Source organism: Oncorhynchus clarkii, chromosome 9 (genome assembly GCF_045791955.1).
Source record: "Oncorhynchus clarkii lewisi isolate Uvic-CL-2024 chromosome 9, UVic_Ocla_1.0, whole genome shotgun sequence".
Classification (NCBI taxonomy): Eukaryota; Metazoa; Chordata; class Actinopteri; order Salmoniformes; family Salmonidae; genus Oncorhynchus; species Oncorhynchus clarkii.
In genome coordinates this window covers 60180292-60201597 of record NC_092155.1, presented here as the reverse complement: position 1 = coordinate 60201597, position 21306 = coordinate 60180292, and the positions used below count along the sequence as shown (strand labels likewise).

The 21306-nt window shown below is 41.8% G+C and overlaps 1 protein-coding gene across 1 annotated transcript in view; it reads right to left on the bottom strand.

Moving 5' to 3' along the window:
• Positions 1-16001: 16001 nt before the first annotated feature.
• LOC139417313 (calmodulin-binding transcription activator 1-like) overlaps positions 16002-21306 on the bottom strand; it is a 633264-nt gene continuing 627959 nt past the window's right edge. The window contains exons 23-24 of the mRNA XM_071166580.1: positions 20981-21011; positions 16002-16817 (exon numbers count right to left, since the gene is read on the bottom strand). Coding sequence (XP_071022681.1) covers positions 16785-16817; positions 20981-21011 — 64 coding nt within the window. The 3' untranslated portion in view covers positions 16002-16784. The remainder of the gene's footprint in view (positions 16818-20980; positions 21012-21306) is intronic.

Below are 21306 nucleotides of genomic sequence, written 5' to 3'. Positions count from 1 at the left end.
AAGAGAGCGCATTAGAAGGAGAGAGAGTTAGGAGAGAGAGAGAGTTACAAGGAGAGAGAGAGTTAGGAGAGAGTGAGAGAGAGTTAGAAGGAGAGAGTTAGGAGAGAGAGAGTTAGAAGGAGAGAGTTAGGAGAGAGAGAGAGTTAGAAGGAGAGAGAGTGAGGAGAGAGAGAGTTAGAAGGAGAGAGAGAGTTAGAAGGAGAGAGAGAGTGAGGAGAGAATTAGGAGAGAGAGAGAGAGTTAGGAGAGAGAGAGAGAAAAGGAGAGATAGTTAGGAGAAAGTGAGAAATAGAGGAACAGAGAAACAGTAATTAAGATTGAACATTTTAATATACATGGTGTATGAAAATGAATTATCCTTATATTGACCACTTACAAGTGCACATTACATAATACTACAGTAATATTATTTCTAAATGTTGTTGTGTTTGTCTTTCTGACCTGCTGCTGCCTTGTTCAGCGTAAGGTCTGTTGTACATAGAGGCACCCATCCTTGGGAGATCTCTCTTCTCCAGCTCAGCACTGGGCCATGCTGCATTCTCTCTGGTTGTCTCCAGCATGGGCCCCTCTTCACCTCCTGGCACCTGATAACCCACTGACTGGAGGAGCTCCAAAAGCTACCGGAGGGAGGGAGGGAGTACAGAAGGGAGGGAGAGAGTACAGAAGGGAGGGAGGGAGTACAGAAGGGAGGGAGAGAGCGAGGAAGGAAGGGAGTACAGAAGGGAGTGAGAGAGTGAGGGAGGGAGGGAGGGAGTATAGAAGGGAGGGAGTACAGAAGGGAGGGAGAAAGCGAGGAAGGGAGAGAGTACAGAAGGGAGGGAGAGAGCGAGGGAGGGAGGGAGTACAGAAGGGAGGGAGAGAGCGAGGAAGGGAGGGAGTACAGAAGGGAGGGAGAGAGCGAGGAAGGGAGGGAGTACAGAAGGGAGGGAGAGAGCGAGGAAGGGAGGGAGTACAGAAGGGAGGGAGTACAGAAGGGAGGGAGAGAGCGAGGAAGGGAGGGAGTACAGAAGGGAGGGAGTACAGAAGGGAGGGAGAGAGCGAGGGAGGGGATGCAAAAGGAAACATTAAATGACAGCGTGGGTCAGAAGTTCCTTGCCTAGGAAACATGTTAACACAAGCTAGCTACAGACGAGAATCTATTAAATGAAGCAGTTTATATAGATTAACCACCGTTGTCCCATGACTTGAGCCAGCAAGTTTATGGTTAATGTAATCCGTGTTCATAAACAATATTTGAGTCAGGATAAACTCAGTCTCACCTCAATCAGAGTGTCTGAATCGGTCTGCAATGACTTGCAATCACATGTCCAGAGAGACAGCAACAAAAGTGTCAGTATTCCCACCTTCATCATCTCTCCTATGACACACAGAGGACCATCTCAAATCCTTAGTCCTCACTACAACGTATAGGTTAAAAGGTATTCCCTATAGGCCTTCTAGCCTACCTAAGATCTGGGAATTAAGTACAATCAAATACATTCAGTAGATATAAGAACCCAACAAAGTCCTACCTTCTGAGTCACCTGTGTGTTGGTGATTATGTTGCAGGACGGCGTTCCACTGAAGTTGAGTGAAGCCTCGGTACACCAACATTTGTTTTATAGTCTCCCCCTGAGCCTGCCCTGACCAATCCCTGATGCTTCTGGGTCTCCTCCACACTAAACCACTGTCCTGCATCATAACCGTTTGATTAAATTGATTATTAGGACTGCACTGTTGAGGGAGCTTGCAAGTAAGCATTTCGCTACATTGTTTATAACTGCTGTAAACTGTGTGCATGAAGAATACATTTTGATTTGATAACCCCCAGGCAAGTGATCTCTCAGTCCCTCACTGCTCTGCTGATGTGACACTGTACCTGCCGCATCCCCCATTAATCTACAGCAGACAGAAAGAAGAAACACACACAGGAAGGCCATTCCACGAAGGTAGAGCCTTTTGATATTTTAAGTAGAAATTGTGCACCAATATTGAATTTTAAAAGCCTGTTATAGTCAATTAAGTGCCCTTTAATAAAGACCACATGGAAAATTCAATAAATCAGAATTCAGCCCTTTTACATGAGCCTCCGTGCACCCTCATTGTAAATGTACCTCCGTGCACCCTCATTGTAAATGTCCCTCCGTGCACCCTCATTTTAAATGTCCCTCCGTGCACCCTCATTGTAAATGTCCCTCCCTGCACCCTCATTGTAAATGTCCCTCCGTGCACCCTCATTGTAAATGTCCCTCCGTGCACCCTCATTGTAAATGTCCCTCCGTGCACCCTCATTGTAAATGTCCCTCCGTGCACCCTCATTGTAAATGTCCCTCCGTCCACCCTCATTGTAAATGTCCCTCCGTGCACCCTCATTGTAAATGTCCCTCCGTGCACACTCATTGTAAATGTCCCTCCGTACACCCTCATTGTAAATGTCCCTCCGTGCACCCTCATTGTAAATGTCCCTCCGTGCACCCTCATTGTAAATGTCCCTCCGTACACCCTCATTGTAAATGTCCCTCCGTGCACCCTCATTGTAAATGTCCCTCCGTGCACCCTCATTGTAAATGTCCCTCCGTGCACCCTCATTGTAAATGTCCCTCCGTGCACCCTCATTGTAAATGTCCCTCCGTGCACCCTCATTGTAAATGTCCCTCTGTGCACCCTCATTGTAAATGTCCCTCCGTACACCCTCATTGTAAATGTCCCTCCGTGCACCCTCATTGTAAATGTCCCACCGTGCACCCTCATTGTAAATGTCCCTCCGTGCACCCTCATTGTAAATGTCCCTCCGTGCACCCTCATTGTAAATGTCCCTCCGTACACCCTCATTGTAAATGTCCCTCCGTGCACCCTCATTGTAAATGTCCCTCCGTACACCCTCATTGTAAATGTCCCTCCGTGCACCCTCATTGTAAATGTCCCTCCGTGCACCCTCATTGTAAATGTCCCTCCGTGCACCCTCATTGTAAATGTCCCTCCGTGCACCCTCATTGTAAATGTCCCTCCGTACACCCTCATTGTAAATGTCCCTCCGTGCACCCTCATTGTAAATGTCCCTCCGTGCACCCTCATTGTAAATGTCCCTCCGTACACCCTCATTGTAAATGTCCCTCCGTGCACCCTCATTGTAAATGTCCCTCCGTGCACCCTCATTGTAAATGTCCCTCCGTGCACCCTCATTGTAAATGTCCCTCCGTGCACCCTCATTGTAAATGTTCCTCCGTGCACCCTCATTGTAAATGTCCCTCCGTGCACCCTCATTGTAAATGTCCCTCCGTGCACCCTCATTGTAAATGTCCCTCCGTGCACCCTCATTGTAAATGTCCCTCCGTGCACCCTCATTGTAAATGTCCCTCCGTGCACCCTCATTGTAAATGTCCCTCCGTGCACCCTCATTGTAAATGTCCCTCCGTGCACCCTCATTGTAAATGTCCCTCCGTGCACCCTCATTGTAAATGTCCCTCCGTGCACCCTCATTGTAAATGTCCCTCCGTGCACCCTCATTGTAAATGTCCCTCCGTGCACCCTCATTGTAAATGTCCCTCCGTGCACCCTCATTGTAAATGTCCCTCCGTGCACCCTCATTGTAAATGTCCCTCCGTGCACCCTCATTGTAAATGTCCCTCCGTGCACCCTCATTGTAAATGTCCCTCCGTACACCCTCATTGTAAATGTCCCTCCGTGCACCCTCATTATAAATGTCCCTCCGTGCACCCTCATTGTAAATGTCCCTCCGTGCACCCTCATTGTAAATGTCCCTCCGTACACCCTCATTATAAATGTCCCTCCGTGCACCCTCATTGGAAATGTCCCTCCGTGCACCCTCATTATAAATGTCCCTCCGTACACCCTCATTATAAATGTCCCTCCATGCACCCTCATTGTAAATGTCCCTCCGTGCACCCTCATTGTAAATGTCCCTCCGTGCACCCTCATTATAAATGTCCCTCCGTGCACCCTCATTGTAAATGTCCCTCCGTGCACCCTCATTGTAAATGTCCCTCCGTACACCCTCATTATAAATGTCCCTCCGTGCACCCTCATTGTAAATGTCCCTCCGTGCACCCTCATTATAAATGTCCCTCCGTACACCCTCATTATAAATGTCCCTCCGTACACCCTCATTATAAATGTCCCTCCGTACACCCTCATTATAAATGTCCCTCCGTGCACCCTCATTGTAAATGTCCCTCCGTGCACCCTCATTGTAAATGTCCCTCCGTACACCCTCATTGTAAATGTCCCTCCGTGCACCCTCATTATAAATGTCCCTCCGTACACCCTCATTGTAAATGTCCCTCCGTACACCTTCATTGTAAATGTCCCTCCGTGCACCCTCATTATAAATGTCCCTCCGTACACCCTCATTATAAATGTCCCTCCGTACACCCTCATTGTAAATGTCCCTCCGTGCACCCTCATTGTAAATGTCCCTCCGTGCACCCTCATTATAAATGTCCCTCCATGCACCCTCATTGTAAAGCCCTAGATATTTTGTTTCTTTGACAAAGTTATTTCTGAATGATATTATTTATTTATTTTTTAAGGTTAAAAAAAGACCTGTCCCTGTTACATGAACTGAACTCTCGTTTTAATATGGTGAAACTATTCCTTTACATTTTATTTTTCTTCAAAATGAACATCTAATAGTCAAATCATAGTGTAGATGCAGGCAAGCTGTTTCTACTCGTTTTGAAAATGTTCTGGTGTTTTGTGGTGGAGAACTGAGTGTTATCTATTGATAGAGAGGCTAGAAATGTTCTGGTGTTTTGTGGTGGAGAACTGAGATATCTAATGGTTTGAGAGGCTAGAAATGTTCTGGTGTTTTGTGGTGGAGAACTGAGTGTTATCTATTGATAGGGAGGCTAGAAATGTTCTGGTGTTTTGTGGTGGAGAATTGAGTGTTATCTATTGATAGAGAGGCTAGAAATGTTCTGGTGTTTTGTGGTGGAGAACTGAGTGTTATCCATTGATAGAGAGGCTAGAAATGTTTCAACAATGTTTTTTTTGTGAAGCTTGCGTTCAATTGCCCCTCCTTGTTGCACACAACAAGTATCCATTTCCCCTGTCACAAGATGAAATCGTCAACCCTGTTACGGTCAACCCTGTTACGGTCAACCCTGTTACGGTCAACTATTATTGGCTCTTAATAGTCACTCGCTATAGTATATATTTTTTTATTTAGATGGGAAAACATGTTTTTTATTAAGTTGAACATGTGCTCTTTATCACAGAATGTTACAATTTGTGGAAATTACGTTTCCCCCCAAGTTACACATCTCAAAAGGTACTGAGTTGGTGGAACGACCCAGCAGCTGCCAACTGCTTATTCTCCTTCTCCATCCCAGACTGAAGAACTCCAGTCATCAGTAGTGACATTGATAATAATAATCATTTGGTGGGCGCTTATATTTGTCCTATGTGAAATAGGATGTACTAGTGTACTAGCCCACATGTACTAGTGTGTATTAATACTCATGTGTGTATTGGAAATGTGTTCTTTGCGTATCCTAACTCACTGAGACACATTGACTGTGACTATGATATGACTGTACTACACCAGTGGCTCAGAATTTAGAACTACATTAAGTTGGACCTCTGGATCAGTTAGTCCACTCAGCTTTGATCCAATGACTAGCTTTACTGCCTGGGGGGGACAGTATCTGAGGTAACTGTGTCCGTGAGGATGCTTTGTCAACAGCGATGCCCTTTGAGTTAGAATACCGCAGGCGTTTTTATTGCCAAATTCAACTTTACTGAATAGGATAATGCCCTTAATGGGTGTAAAGTGAGTATCAGATAGCCGGAATTGCATTATTAATGATATTACCCATTACATGTGAATTGATTGTCCCCCATCTATCTTCAGAGCTTGTGCTGTTATGTGACCTAAACTGGGACATGCTTAACACCCCGGCCATCCTACAGTCTAAGCTTGATGCCCTCAATCTCACACAAATGATCAATGATACCTACCAGGTATAACCCCAAATTCATAAACACGGGCACCCTCATAGATATCATCCTAACCAACCTGCCCTCCAAATACACCTCTGTTGTCTTCAACCAGGATCTCGGTGATCACTGCCTCATTGTCTGCGTCCGTAATAGGTCTGCAGTCAAACGACCACCCCTCATCACTGTCAAACGCTCCCTAAAACACTTCAGCAAGCAGGCCTTTCTAATCGACCTGGCCCGTGTATCCTGGAAGGATATTGACCTCTTTCCATCAGTAGAGGATGCCTGGTTATTCTTTAAAAGTGCCTTCCTTGCCATCTTAAATAAGCATGCCGCATTCAAAAAATGTAGAACCAGGAACCTTGGTTCACTCCAGCCGTTGAACAGCACAAAAACATCCTGTGGCGTACTGCATTAGCATCGAATAGCCCCCGCGATATGCAACTTTTCAGGAAAATTAGGAACCAATATACACAGGCAGTTAGGAAAGCAAAGTCTAGCTTTTTGGAACAGAAATGTGCAAGCTGTAGCACAAACTCCAAAAAATTATGGGACACCATAAAGTCCATGGGGAATAAGAGCACCTCCTCCCAGCTGCCCACTGCACTGAGGCTAGGAAACACTGTCACCACCGATAAATCCGCAATAATTGAACATTTCAATAAGCATTTTTCTACGGCTGGCCATGCTTTCCACCTGGCTACCCCTACCCCAGTCAACAGCCCTGCGCCCCCCACAGCAACTTGTCCAAGCCTCCCCCATTTCTCCTTCACCCAAATCCAGATGGCTGATGTTCTGAAAGAACTGCACAATCTGGACCCCTACAAATCAGCCGGGCTAGACAATCTGGACCCTCTCTTTCTAAAATTATCCGCCAAAATTGTTCAACCTCTCTTTCGTTCATCTGAGATCAACAAAGATTAGAAAGCTGCTGTGGTCATCCCCCTCTTCAAAGGGGGAGACACTCTAGACAAAAACTGCTATTGACCTATATCTAGCCTACCCTGCCTTTCTAAGGTCTTCGAAAGCCAAGTTAACAAACAGATCACCGATCATTTCGAATCCCACCGTACCTTCTCCGCTATGCAATCTGGTTTCCGAGCTGGTTATGGATGTATCTCAGCCACGCTCAAGGTCCTAAACGATATCATAACCGCCATCGATAAGAGACAATACTGTGCAGCTGTATTCATCGACCTGGCCAAGGCTTTCGACTCTGTCAATCACCACATTCTTATTGGCAGACTCAACAGCCTTGGTTTCTCAAATGACTCCCTCGCCTGGTTCACCAACTACTTTTCAGACAGAGTTCAATGTGTCAAATCGGAGGGCCTGTTGTCCGGACCTCTGGCAGTCTCTATGGGGGTGCCACAGGGTTCAATCCTCGGGCCGACTCTTTTCTCTGTATACATCAATGATGTCGCTCTTGCTGCTAGTGATTCTCTGATCCACCTCTAAGCAGACGACACCATTCTGTATACTTCTGGCCTGTTACAGTCTGACCTTACTTCCTTTGTTTTGTCTTTTATTTTAGTCTGGTCAGGGTGTGAGTTGGCTGGGTTGTCTATGTTATTTTGTCGATCTTCTAATTCTGTGTTTGGCCTGTTATGGTTCTCAATCAGAAGCAGCGGTCAATCGTTGTCCCTGATTAAGAACCATATTTAGGTAGCCTGTTTTCCATTGTGTTTTGTGGGTGGTTGTTTCCTGTTTAGTGTTTTTGTTTCACCTTCAGGACTGTTTGTTTGTCGTGTTGGTTGTTTTGTCTAGTGTTGCATATTTCATTAAATAATATGAACACTTACCACGCTGCACCTTGGTCCTCCTCTCCTTCCCCAGGCGACAAGCGTTACATGGCCCTTCTTTGGCCACTGTGTTAACTAACCTCCAGATGAGCTTCAATGCCATACAACTCTCCTTCCGTGGCCTCCAACTGCTATTAAATGCAAGTAAAACTAAATGCATGCTCTTCAACAGATCGCTGCACACATGTGCCCGCCCGTCCAGCATCACTACTCTGGATGGTTCTTACTTATGTGGACAACTACAAATACCTAGATGTCTGGCTAGACTGTAAACTCTCCTTCCAGACTCACATTAAGCATGTCCAATCCAAAAGTGAATCTAAAATTGGCTTCCTATTTCGCAACAAAGCATCCATCACTCATGCTGCCAAACATACCCTCGTAAAACTGACTATCCTGGCGATCATTGACTTTGGCGATGTCAATTACAAAATAGCCTCCAACACTCTACTCAGCAAATTGGATGCAGTCTATCACAGTGCCATCCGTTTTGTCACCAAAGCCCCATATACTACCCACCACTGCGACCTGTATGCTCTCGTTGGCTGGCCCTCGCTTCATATTCGTTGCCAAACCCACTGGCTCCAGGTCATCTATAAGTCTTTGCTAGGTAAAGCCCTGCCTTAGTTCAGTTCACTGGTCACCATAGCAGCACCCACCCGTAGCACGTGCCCCAGCAGGTATATTTCACTGGTCAACCCCAAAGCCAATTCCTCCATCGGCCGCCTTTCCTTCCAGTTCTCTGCTGCCAATGACTGGAACGAACTGCAAAAATCACTGAAGCTGGAGACTCATATCTCCCTCACTAGCTTTAAGCACCAGCTGCCAGAGCAGCTCACAGTTCACTGCACCTGTACATAGCTCATCTGTAAATAGCCTATCCAACTACCTCATCCCCATACTGTTATATTATGTATTTATTTTGCTCCTTTGAACCCCAGTATCTCTGCTTGCACACTCATCTTCTGCACCTCTATCACTCCAGTGTTTAATTGCTATATTGCAATTATTTTGCCACTATGGCCTACTTATTGCCTTACCTCCCATGTCCTACTGCATTTGCACACATTGTATATAGACTTTTCTACTGTATTATTGACTGTATGTTTGGATATTCCATGTGTAACTCTGTGTTGTTGTTTGTGTCGCACTGCTTTGCTTTATCTTGGCCAGTTGTAAGTGAGAACTTGTTCTCAACTAGCCTACCTGGTTAAATAAAGGTGTTCTCAACTAGCCTACCTGGTTAAATAAAGGTGTTCTCAACTAGCCTACCTGGTTAAATAAAGGTGTTCTCAACTAGCCTACCTGGTTAAATAAAGGTGTTCTCAACTAGCCTACCTGGTTAAATAAAGGTGTTCTCAACTAGCCTACCTGGTTAAATAAAGGTGTTCTCAACTAGCCTACCTGGTTAAATAAAGGTGTTCTCAACTAGCCTACCTGGTTAAATAAAGGTGTTCTCAACTAGCCTACCTGGTTAAATAAAGGTGTTCTCAACTAGCCTACCTGGTTAAATAAAGGTGTTCTCAACTAGCCTACCTGGTTAAATAAAGGTGTTCTCAACTAGCCTACCTGGTTAAATAAAGGTGTTCTCAACTAGCCTACCTGGTTAAATAAAGGTGTTCTCAACTGGCCTACCTGGTTAAATAAAGGTGTTCTCAACTAGCCTACCTGGTTAAATAAAGGTGTTCTCAACTAGCCTACCTGGTTAAATAAAGGTGTTCTCAACTGGCCTACCTGGTTAAATAAAGGTGTTCTCAACTAGCCTACCTGGTTAAATAAAGGTGTTCTCAACTAGCCTACCTGGTTAAATAAAGGTGTTCTCAACTAGCCTACCTGGTTAAATAAAGGTGTTCTCAACTGGCCTACCTGGTTAAATAAAGGTGTTCTCAACTAGCCTACCTGGTTAAATAAAGGTGTTCTCAACTAGCCTACCTGGTTAAATAAAGGTGTTCTCAACTAGCCTACCTGGTTAAATAAAGGTGTTCTCAACTAGCCTACCTGGTTAAATAAAGGTGTTCTCAACTAGCCTACCTGGTTAAATAAAGGTGTTCTCAACTAGCCTACCTGGTTAAATAAAGGTGTTCTCAACTAGCCTACCTGGTTTAATAAAGGTGTTCTCAACTAGCCTACCTGGTTAAATAAAGGTGTTCTCAACTAGCCTACCTGGTTAAATAAAGGTGTTCTCAACTAGCCTACCTGGTTAAATAAAGGTGTTCTCAACTAGCCTACCTGGTTAAATAAAGGTTAAATAAATACAGAAGTAAAAAACTTACAACAGTGCATGTACAATTTGTACAATTTGAACTTATAGCACTAAACCTATACAGCGTTAACATAGAACAGCTGGTAGGCAGCAGATTGGCTGTGGGTTATTACAACAAAATGTGGCTATAGTCCAGGCATTGATGCACTGGATGATACAGTAGAAGAACAAGGAGGCAAAATCACACTTTGTTAGAGTTTTCTTCATTTTTTATTTTTTTTTATTATTTTACAGCAGAAAGAATATAAAGCATTCAGAAAACATCTTCCATATTTTAAGGGCATTTCAAAACGTTTTGCATGGCTTCAGCAGCTTTTTTTTTTATTTAAACATATCCATCGAGTCAGTGACGCTTGTACATGCACAATTACAAAAATAAAACTTACAAACAAGAAAGAGGGGGAAGAAAAAGGAGAGAAAGCAAAACACAATAGGGGAAATGAAAAAAAGGAGTGTGTGAAATAATAGGGGAAGGAAAGAAAGAGAGGGTCACATAACAGGGAAAGACCGAGAGGAAGACAGTTATAGAGGAGAGGAAAATAGCTCTAACACTAGTTCACATGCAAAGTGTCAAGGACCCACGACTTTGTATTAAAGCAGGGCCATTTTTTTCTTCTTGGTTTGGAATTGATGAAAACGTGCAGTTCGGTAAAGGGTGCCATACAATTGCTGTCCATAAACTACTGAATGCTTGTCTTGCAATACTGGCATTTGCATAAGAGTACGTTGACTACATGTGTCCAATCATTTTTATCTTCACTAGGTCTATAGGTCTCCACAAAATAATGCTTATTGCTCTGTGTCCACAAGTGGAAAAGGTTGTGAGATGGTTTCTGCTCTGTTGTCTTGATGTGCCTACCTTTCAGTAGTTTGAGTGCATTGACAAAGGAAGAGGAGGAAATACCATCCAGTCCCTCAGGTCAATAAAATCCATATGAAGTGCCTGTTATAGCTAACCTTTCATACCATCCAGAAGATGGCCATACCTGAAGGGCTTTTTTTGAAACCGTCCCTATAAGATCTGGTCATCTTCAACTACCCCAACGTACGTCTCAGGAAGACCTCATCTTCAACTACCCCAACGTACGTCTCAGGAAGACCTCATCTTCAACTACCCCAACGTACGTCTCAGGAAGACCTCATCTTCAACTACCCCAACGTACGTCTCAGGAAGACCTCATTCAGATGTTACATCACGTCATCATCCATATCTTAACTGAGATGAAATGTTGTATAACTGAGAATAGCTTTATAGACTATTTGAAGCTGTGTGTGATGTTATGACATAACCACAGATTCACACAGCAAGTCCTTGTTTTAATGAGAACCATCAAGCCAGAGGAGGTCAAAGGTTAAAGTGTTACTAGACTCATAAGCATAGTCTATAAAAGAAAGGTAAGCATTTACGTAAGACTTTAAGCCCTAGTGTCCCATAATGCCTACAAATTACTTTGTCCGAGTTGTAGCCAAGACAGAAACAAATTACCATACGGTCAATTGTGATGAGCTTGTCCTAATTATAATTATCTATACTACAATTACTTGTATCCCCTAGTTCTGTTATCGTGCCATTACGTCTCTCCTCAGCTCACCTTACTTACTTGAGAGGAAATGGATACCAATAATGCATCCAGGATCAGTAGTAATTTGCCTGTTTTATCCAGAAAGCTCTGTATCCTATTTCAATAGTGTGTCCTCTCTCTACACTGAATCACCATCAATGTCCTGCTCCACTTCCTCCTCCCCATTTTGGCACCCTGAGTAAAATACAGAAGGGAGGTGAGCGGTTCTCTAGGACTAGGAGCAGGCTAGGAAAATAACACATGATGAGCTCTCTCTGCTGAACTGTGTACAAGTGAGACTGACTATGCCCTGACATATCTGGATGTGTGCAGTGCAATGTACTGTCGCCTGCGTGTGTGTGTGTGTCTGTGTGTTGTTGCCTCGTAAAATACTTGCGGTATACTGTTGGTTTGGGAGCACACTATTTTTAGATCCAAATGAATAAAAATGAATAAATGAATTTAAAAAAACTTGCTTCTAGAAAAACTTGCCCTCATGCTACCCCAAGAAACATGGTCAGTAAATACTGCAGATTGATCATAGTTTGTATTTTTAGGATTCTTCTCTGCCTTCCAATCAACTGCCCTCCATCTTTCAGAGTTCTGTGACACGTCATACAAACGTTCTTCGCTTTACAGAACAGTAAGTCTTTTACAAGTCTATCTGACTACCGATTTTAGAAAAATAAGCATGCTTTGGGTGCAGTTCAGTCACCCAGTTAACTATTTTACCCATGCAAGCATAATAAAACCTTCCCATATTGCCACAGCAGTGCATTAGCTGGCATTCTTACCACTATCTGAATGATGAATGCAAGGCAATAAAACCACAAAAGTTATGGAATGGAATTCTCATGGTTTCAACAGGCAGTTCCAATAGAAAATAAAAAGGCTGAGAATGTTGCGTGGGGATACTGAGTTGGTTAAGGGAAGACTGTCACCGGACTGAATTTAGTGATGCTTTTTGGATTGATATATGGTATGATACTTGATATACAGTAGTCCTAAAGAATGATGGATTCAGGTGATCTTTTTCTCTCCAAAGCCATGTTTTTCTCCTTTAGGTACAGTACACCGCATGCTTCCTGACATTGGCTTTGTGCGATCAATCGGGATATGATTAGGCACTTTCTACATAAACACTCTGAAAATAGGTTTACATATCAAGTCTCTGTGAAATAAACACAACCATACAGAGAAATAAACCCAGCAGTATATAATCATTAAAAACAGAACAGATAACAGGGTCTGAGACGAAATTCAGCAAGTTAAACAACAACACATAATTGTCCAATGGCATTCACACCTTGTTTGAATAATGAACGTCATCACTTGAATGCCACCTGGTTGTTTTGATATGAATATAATATATTTCAGCAGAACTGCAGAAACCAGCAGACTATTGTATAGTCTATATCATGGACTCACAGATCAAATCAACTGGTATCAATGTTTCTGTTCCCACCACTCACATTTCATAATCTTTCAAACACGTCGGTCCTCTGGTGCATCTTGTCACATTTACAGGTTTATACATCCCTCACTTTTGCTCATTGACTTGGCTGTGCTGATCCATAATAGGTCATATGTTTCACTATAATCTATACATCACTGTTTAATTGTGTTATTTTTAGCACCTTAGATTGTTTAAACAAGTGTTCCTCCTGTAAGTAAATTACCAATTTACTTTTACAAAGAATACCAGCCGAGAGACGCTACACATGTACCTCGTTTACTGTGGCCACATTACATTCTGACAAAGAATAATTCTGGTCTGTCCAGACCCTGACAGCCTTAGTCAAGTTAAGCCTCCAGCCCAAAAAGTATTGTCTTGTGTCAGCAGTTTGATACGTTGATCTAGTCTATTTCAGGGTTTCCCAAACTCGGTCCAAAGCTCAATGATTTAATAATCAAAGCTCAATGAAAGCTCAATGATTTAATAATCAAAGCTCAATGATTTAATAATCAAAGATCAATGATTTAATAATCAAAGCTCAATGATTTAATAATCAAAGCTCAATGATTTAATAATCAAAGCTCAATGATTTAATAATCAAAGATCAATGATTTAATAATCAAAGATCAATGATTTAATAATCAAAGCTCAATGATTTAATAATCAAAGCTCAATGATTTAATAATCAAAGCTCAATGATTTAATAATCAAAGATCAATGATTTAATAATCAAAGATCAATGATTTAATAATCAAAGCTCAATGATTTAATAATCAAAGCTCAATGATTTAATAATCAAAGATCAATGATTTAATAATCAAAGATCAATGATTTAATAATCAAAGATCAATGATTTAATAATCAAAGATCAATGATTTAATAATCAAAGCTCAATGATTTAATAATCAAAGCTCAATGATTTAATAATCAAAGATCAATGATTTAATAATCAAAGATCAATGATTTAATAATCAAAGATCAATGATTTAATAATCAAAGCTCAATGATTTAATAATCAAAGCTCAATGATTTAATAATCAACGCTCAATGATTTAGTAATCAACTCTCAATGATGTCATCACCTGTGCATTGTCCTATTAAACAAATTATGATTTAATAATCAAAGCTCAATGATTTCATCACCTGTGTGTTGTCCTATTAAATAAATTATGATTTAATATATATATTTTATTTATTTAACCTTTATTTAACTAGGCAAGTCAGTTAAGAACAAATTCAGGGGCAGAACGACAGATTTTTACCTTGTCAGCTCGGGGATTCCATCTAGCAACCTTTCGGTTACTGGCCCAACGAACTAACCACTAGGCTACCTATTAAACAAATGTTAAATCAACCTCAATTATAAAAATAAAAACAACAGGGCTGAGATTCACATGGACAAGGCTGCCATTTACAATCCTTATATGAAGACAATCCATACAAACATGCACACTAACAACGCAATCCCTCTTTCTCATACAGTAGGCTTTTTTGCACTTAAAATGTTACTGACCAGTGATCCCTGTGTATTTGGTGATGATGGCAAAAAAGCTTGGGTTGTTCTGACGTGTGATAACAGAAGAGAAATGAGAGACTTAAAAGTTGCTGTAGAAATATTTCTCCCTCTACAATGTGTACCTCTATCTGTGATCCTCTGCCAGTCGGGATGGGACCTTGTGGTCTTTAATGCTAGTGTCTATTTCATTGTATGATTATCTGTTCTGCTAAGATTAACTTCATTCTCTTGTTAAGCAATATAGCATTCACATTACTTGGCACCATTGGCAAAAGATTCTTGGTAGCCCAAAACAAAAATGTAAACATAAACATACTTGTCTTAAGATAATTTTGCAGATTTCTCCTAACTCTAAATACGTTATCTTTTTTAAAAGTTTTTAGCATTTGCAATAATGTCATGCTTTCGCAAAATGTTTATCCCAAGAACAATCAAAATAAAATAAAATACTCTTATAGTGAAATACTTTTAATAATTTTACAGAGCATAGCCACTACTGCTTTTGTTGAGTTTTTTTAACCTTTGTTCATGTTTTTCATGCACATAGCTCATTTTTGTCCCAGGTATTTACACTATATACAAACAATACAACCATACTTCTTAGGCATTCAAACAAAACTATACAAATATTCTGTTTTTGTCTCATACCTGTTTTTGACCCCTTTTTAATGAATAAAATAATATATTTCTAAAATACAATCCCCTTTGGGTAAATGTTTTTCCCTACCTTCAGCCTTCTTTATATACAGAAACTGCTCAATTGTCAAAAATATGGATTTGTCTAACCCCTTTTTTGGGACTAGCTTAGGGACCCCTCAAAGAATCTCTAAGACGTCAAGGCAATGTTTGTGATCTTCCCCTCAAAAGCCCTCACAGGCCCTGAAGTTCATTTAAAATGTATGTGATCTTCCCCTCAAAAGCCCTCACAGGCCCTGAAGTTCATTTAAAAAGAACAACAATAACCTTCATGACTGTAATCATTACAACACAAAAGAGTCAAGTTTTCTTTTCTTTTTAGAATACCGAGGAAACAAATGAAATAAGGCGACAGAAAAAGGAAAGATGAGGATGTAGGTATAATCTCAGGAACTAGAGGGTATGACTCTTGGGAGAATAGGTTGGTACATGGGCCACTCAGTTGCATTTGAACATGAAGACAAAAGCAAAACATTGAAATTCAGAGAATACAGACCTAACCTCCAGCACACAGGTGAAGACTTTCACCCATAGGCATGCATATTTGATCAAATCGACAACACAGAGTTTTGAAGAGACAAGTCAGTTGTAAATCGGTCATGGGCATGAGCACAAAACAGATTCAAGCAAAGAGGAATAGAAAAGAGAATAAAACAATAATATAAAAAATAATAAGAAGAATTGTAATTCCATTGAATCCCCCTATCCCTTGCCTTACAGTACATAACCCCTCCAAACCTAGATAACAAAAAAAGCCATTGTTTTAATAAGCCCCACCCATTTCTGCTCACACCCCTCCTACATTCATATGTAACCCCACCCCTTTGGACTGACTGGCGGGGTAGAGCACAGCGTAACAGGAAGGGTAATTTTGATCTATTTATCATACTAGTTACCATACTGAATGTATTCATCTAACTGTCGACAGGGAGTGTATGTGTGCAAATGGATCAATGTATTACCGAGATTTTTTGGTTCATTAAGTTACATTTTTTTCTTCTTCAAATGGAATAATCAGTCACTTAAAAAAATATGAAATACAATTACAGCCCAGTCCCAAATGTGTTTCTGCTTCTGTCATGTTTCCTTGTGTTCTGGCCGGCATCTGCCTCCATCCTTGGCGTCTTATCCTCTTCCTTTGATCCACAGGGACCTTTTCAGACATGTCCAGCATTCCTCTTCCTTTACCGTCTTAAACCTAGACTCCGATACTCCCAAAAAGACAAAACAATCCATGAAAAAGTGCAAAAAATGCCATGAAGCAAATGTTCTGCCCCCCACAGCTTCTTCCCCTTAGTTTCTAATTCTACACTCTCCAACATAAACAACGTCAGAGGGAAAAGATAAAGGTGAAAAATGCTGTTGTTAGAAGTAGAAGTAGAGTCAGCCACGCTGTCGTAGTAGTAGTAATAATAATCGCAGTGTTTTCACTGAACTGGTTTTTTTTCTTCTTCTCTTGAAAAATGTTTTGGGTATAAAGGGACAAAGAAAACAGGAAGAGTCAGGAGGAGAGTGATGTCACATTGTGAGGGGGCTCTTCTGAAGGTTTTCATGTTCCTTGGCCCTTTTCAATTCGTTCACTCTGAAACACAGACAGAGAGACAGAAGTCATTTAAACAGGGGTCTATGACCGCCAACACAGATCACTTCTCACAGGATGATTCTGTACTCTGTCTCAAACCATTCCCGAGAGAGAGACAGATAGGACACCTTTCCCGAGAGAGAGACAGATAGGACACCTTTCCCAAGAGAGAGAGACAGATAGGACACCTTTCCCGAGAGAGAGACAGATAGGACACCTTTCCCGAGAGAGAAACAGATAGGACACCTTTCCCAAGAGAGAGAGACAGATAGGACACCTTTCCCGAGAGAGAGACAGATAGGACACCTTTCCCGAGAGAGACAGATAGGACACCTTTCCCGAGAGAGACAGAGAGATGAAGATCGACATAGCCCTTGTCAACGGGACCTGGTGCTGATTTGGAAAGAAGACATTGATCAATCAAACTGGATCTCATCTAGTCTAAATTATTCTGCTAAATCACTACGTCTTATGGCTCACTGAACCCATTCCTTCAGTACTTGATATTTTAATAGGTCAACTAACTTTGAAACTTGAGAATGGTTCTTAAAGCAGTTGGATTTACTTTTAAACTCTTGAGAATATAATGTGATTGAAAAAAGGTCTCTTGATAATTAAACTCTCTAAAACGAATCTCAGGAGAGGAAACAGGAGTCCCTTGACAAGTCCACCAAATATTTGCTGGGCTGAAAGAGACCCTCAAGGTAGGCAGAGATTTACTAATTGGTTTGTATTTGGAATATTGCTATGCACCAAATAAATGACTATATTACTCAAGAATTGTGTGTCAATTAATTTCATCAGTGGAATGTATTATTGTGTCTATCACTAAATTATGAACTACAAACACAATTGAAAATTGAAGGCATTTAATTTGTGAAAGAGGTGAAAATGTATTAAGACTACAATAGTCTAACCAAACTTGAACTGCATTTGTATTGGGAACTGACATTACCTTGGCATTCCACTTGTGAATCATGTCCAAACTGAGCCAGAGCCAAACACTACATTATACCCCAGCATGTACAATAGACTCAATAGATCTGACTGTAAGTCACTAGCCAATTACTGTTCCATATCATAATTAATAGACACTTGCCCTGTGGTAATTGTATTACTGACTACAACACTGGGATTGGTGTATATTCTCTGACTTCCTTCGGTCTCTATACTGCTTCTGAGAGAGCTTTTTTCCCTCGAAGGTAAACAGGATGAGTGGACAATGAGTGGACAATTTGTGGACAATGCAGTCCATTTGACATGAGTTTATACATGCACAGTGGGGCGAAAAAGTATTTAGTCAGCCACCAATTGTGCAAGTTCTCTCACTTAAAAAGATGAGAGGCCTGTAATTTACATCATAGGTACACTTCAACTATGACAGACAAAATGAGAAAAAAAAATAAAAAATCCAGAAAATCACATTGTAGGATTTTTAATGAATTTATTTGCAAATTATGGTGGAAAATAAGTATTTGGTCAATAACAAAAGTTTATCTCAATAATTTGTTATATACCCTTTGTAGGCAATGACAGAGGTCAAGTCTTCACAAGTCTTCACAAGGTTACACAAGGTCCATTTTCTATGGGGTTGAGATCTGGATACTGGCTAGGCCACTCCAGGACCTTGAAATGCTTCTTACGAAGCCACTCCTTCGTTGCCCGGGCGGTGTGTTTGGGATCATTGTCATGCTGAAAGACCCAGCCACATTTAATCTTCAATGCCCTTGCTGATGGAAGGAGGTTTTCACTCAAAATCTCACGATACATGGCCCCATTCATTCTTTCCTTTACACGGATCAGGTCCCTTTGCAGAAAAACAGCCCCAAAGCATGATGTTTCCACCCCCATGCTTCACAGTAGGTATGGTGTTCTTTAGATGCAACTCAGCATTCTTTGTCCTCCAAACACGACGAGTTGAGTTTTTACCAAAAAGTTATATTTTGGTTTCATCTGACCATATGACATTCTCCCAATCTTCTTCTAGATCATCCAATTGCTTTCCAGCAAACTTCAGACGGGCCTGGACATGTACTGGATTAAGTAGGGGGACATGTCTGGCACTGCAGGATTTGAGTCCCTGGCGGCGTAGTGTGTTACTGATGGTAGGCTTTGTTACTTTGATCCCAGCTCTCTGCAGGTCATTCACTAGGTCCCCCCGTGTGGTTCTGGGATTTTTGCTCACCGTTCTTGTGATCATTTTGACCCCACGGGGTGAGATCTTGCGTGGAGCCCCAGATCGAGGGAGATTATCAGTGGTCTTGTATGTCTTCCATTTTCTAATAATTGCTCCCACAGTTGATTTCTTCAAACCAAGCTGCTTACCTGTTTCAGATTCAGTCTTCCCAGCCTGGTGCAGGTCTACAATTTTGTTTCTGGTGTCCTTTGACAGCTCTTTGGTCTTGGCCATAGTGGAGTTTGGAGTGTGACTGTTTGAGGTTGTGGACAGGTGTCTTTTATGCTGATAACAAGTTCAAACAGGTGACATTAATACAGGTAACGAGTGGAGGACAGAGGAGCCTCTTAAAGAAGAAGTTACAGGTCTGTGAGAGCCAGAAATCTTGCTTGTTTGTAGGTTACCAAATACTTATTTTCCACCAAAATTGGCAATTAAATTCATTAAAAATCCTACAATGTGATTTTCTGGATTTTTTATAGTTGAAGTGTACCTATGATGAAAATTACAGGCCTCTCTCATCTTTTTAAGTGGGAGAACTTGCACAATTGGTGGCTGACTAAATACTTTTTTGCCCCACTGTATATAACCCCAATGTCCTTTACCTGGTATCACTGAGCTTAGTAGTGAGCCCCCACAGTGCTGTATATGTAGGTTTAGTGTTTTTCACTGTGCTATTTCCTCTTCCTCTCAGTCTGAGATGTTGTTCCCCTGAGGTGTGAATCCATTACTGGTACACTTCCTGCTGTTCTAACTCCCTGGAGGTAAAAGGGACTTCCCATTGTTTGTGTTGTACTGCTAGTCTGACTATGACCCGCATGTGCTATCACATCACTGTAACCCAGATCATGACAAACATGCATGCTATCACATCTTTATAGTACTATATCTACCTCACCTGCTCTCGGAGCACAGTGACCCATATTCTACATTATAACATACCCCAACCCGGTCTCAGAGCATTTCGTGTTATTCTGTATGTAAATCTGAGACACTCCATTTAGTATGATATGTTACATGTGGTATGGTTACATAAAACAGATGGTAACTTTAGGCAAAAACTATATGGATATGAGTGTCTGCTAAATGACTTAAATGTAAAAGGATACATTCAAAAGGCCCCATTGTCTCAGAAGATGAACTACAGTGTCTGTGACTCATACAGATGATGAGGCTGATGAGAACTGTCATATAGGTCTTTTTGTCAATATGCCCAAAGTCTTTCTGGAAGAGTAGTCAGACAGACACACAGTTTGTATCCATGAGGAATTTCTATAATATTTTCAGTGATGATGCATGTGTATTTGAAGCAGCCCTGAACTAGTGAGAGCTCCCAATGAAATGCCTAGAGGAGCTTTGACATTTTGAGTAAACAAAACCCAAGGGGGGTCATAATCCCCTCTACTGTGTCATGTGGGGCGCAGCTGTTTGAGAGAGAACATCCGTCCCATAGCATGCCTGGGGGTACATTTTAAAGAGCAAGGCCCATAGAGGTGTCACCAGTCATGCAACATAGTAAACATGATGTGAATAGGCATCTTCATAACCACACAAAACAAAACATGTAATAATGAAAATAAAATCATTTCCAGAGGGGAGAAAGAGGTGCCTGTTAAGTGTTACGGTGACATAGTCATTCATAAGCATTGGTTAGTTTAATAAGAGTAAAGTTACATTTGATCTGAGTTTGAGCTTCTCAGTCAGTCCACCTGTGGCTCCAGTAGGCAGCCTTCATGCAAGCAGGCATCAAGCAACAGTGATGGACAAGATAGAGGGAGGAAGACAGTGAGAGAGAGAGAGGAAGGGAGAGATGGATGGAGAAAAGCGAAAGATAGAGGAAAAAGGGAGAGAGAGAAAGAGTGGATGAAGACAACGACCCAGCAGATAAAACTATTGTTAGAGAGAGAGAGATAGAGAGAGGCAGAGACATACAGTGTGGACAGGGAAGAGAGAGAAGCACGAACTGAGTTGCTGAGGCTGCACTCACCCGCTTGAACAGTCTATGGTCCATCAAGGGGCTTCGCATAAACAGCAAAACAATACCAGACAGCTATTAGCACAAGTAGGAACTGTGAGGAAAGGAAGGTGGGCGAGGAGAAGAGAGTAGGGGTGCGAGGAGAAGAGAGTAGGGGGGCGGGGAGAGGAGGTTAGGGGAGCGAGGAGAGGAGAGTGGGGGGGCGAGGAAAAGAGAGTAGGGGCGAGGAAAAGAGAGTAGGGGCGAGGAAAAGAGAGTAGGGGGTGAGGAAAAGAGAGTAGGGGGTGAGGAAAAGAGAGTAGGGCGAGGAAAAGAGAGTAGGGGGCGAGGAAAAGAGA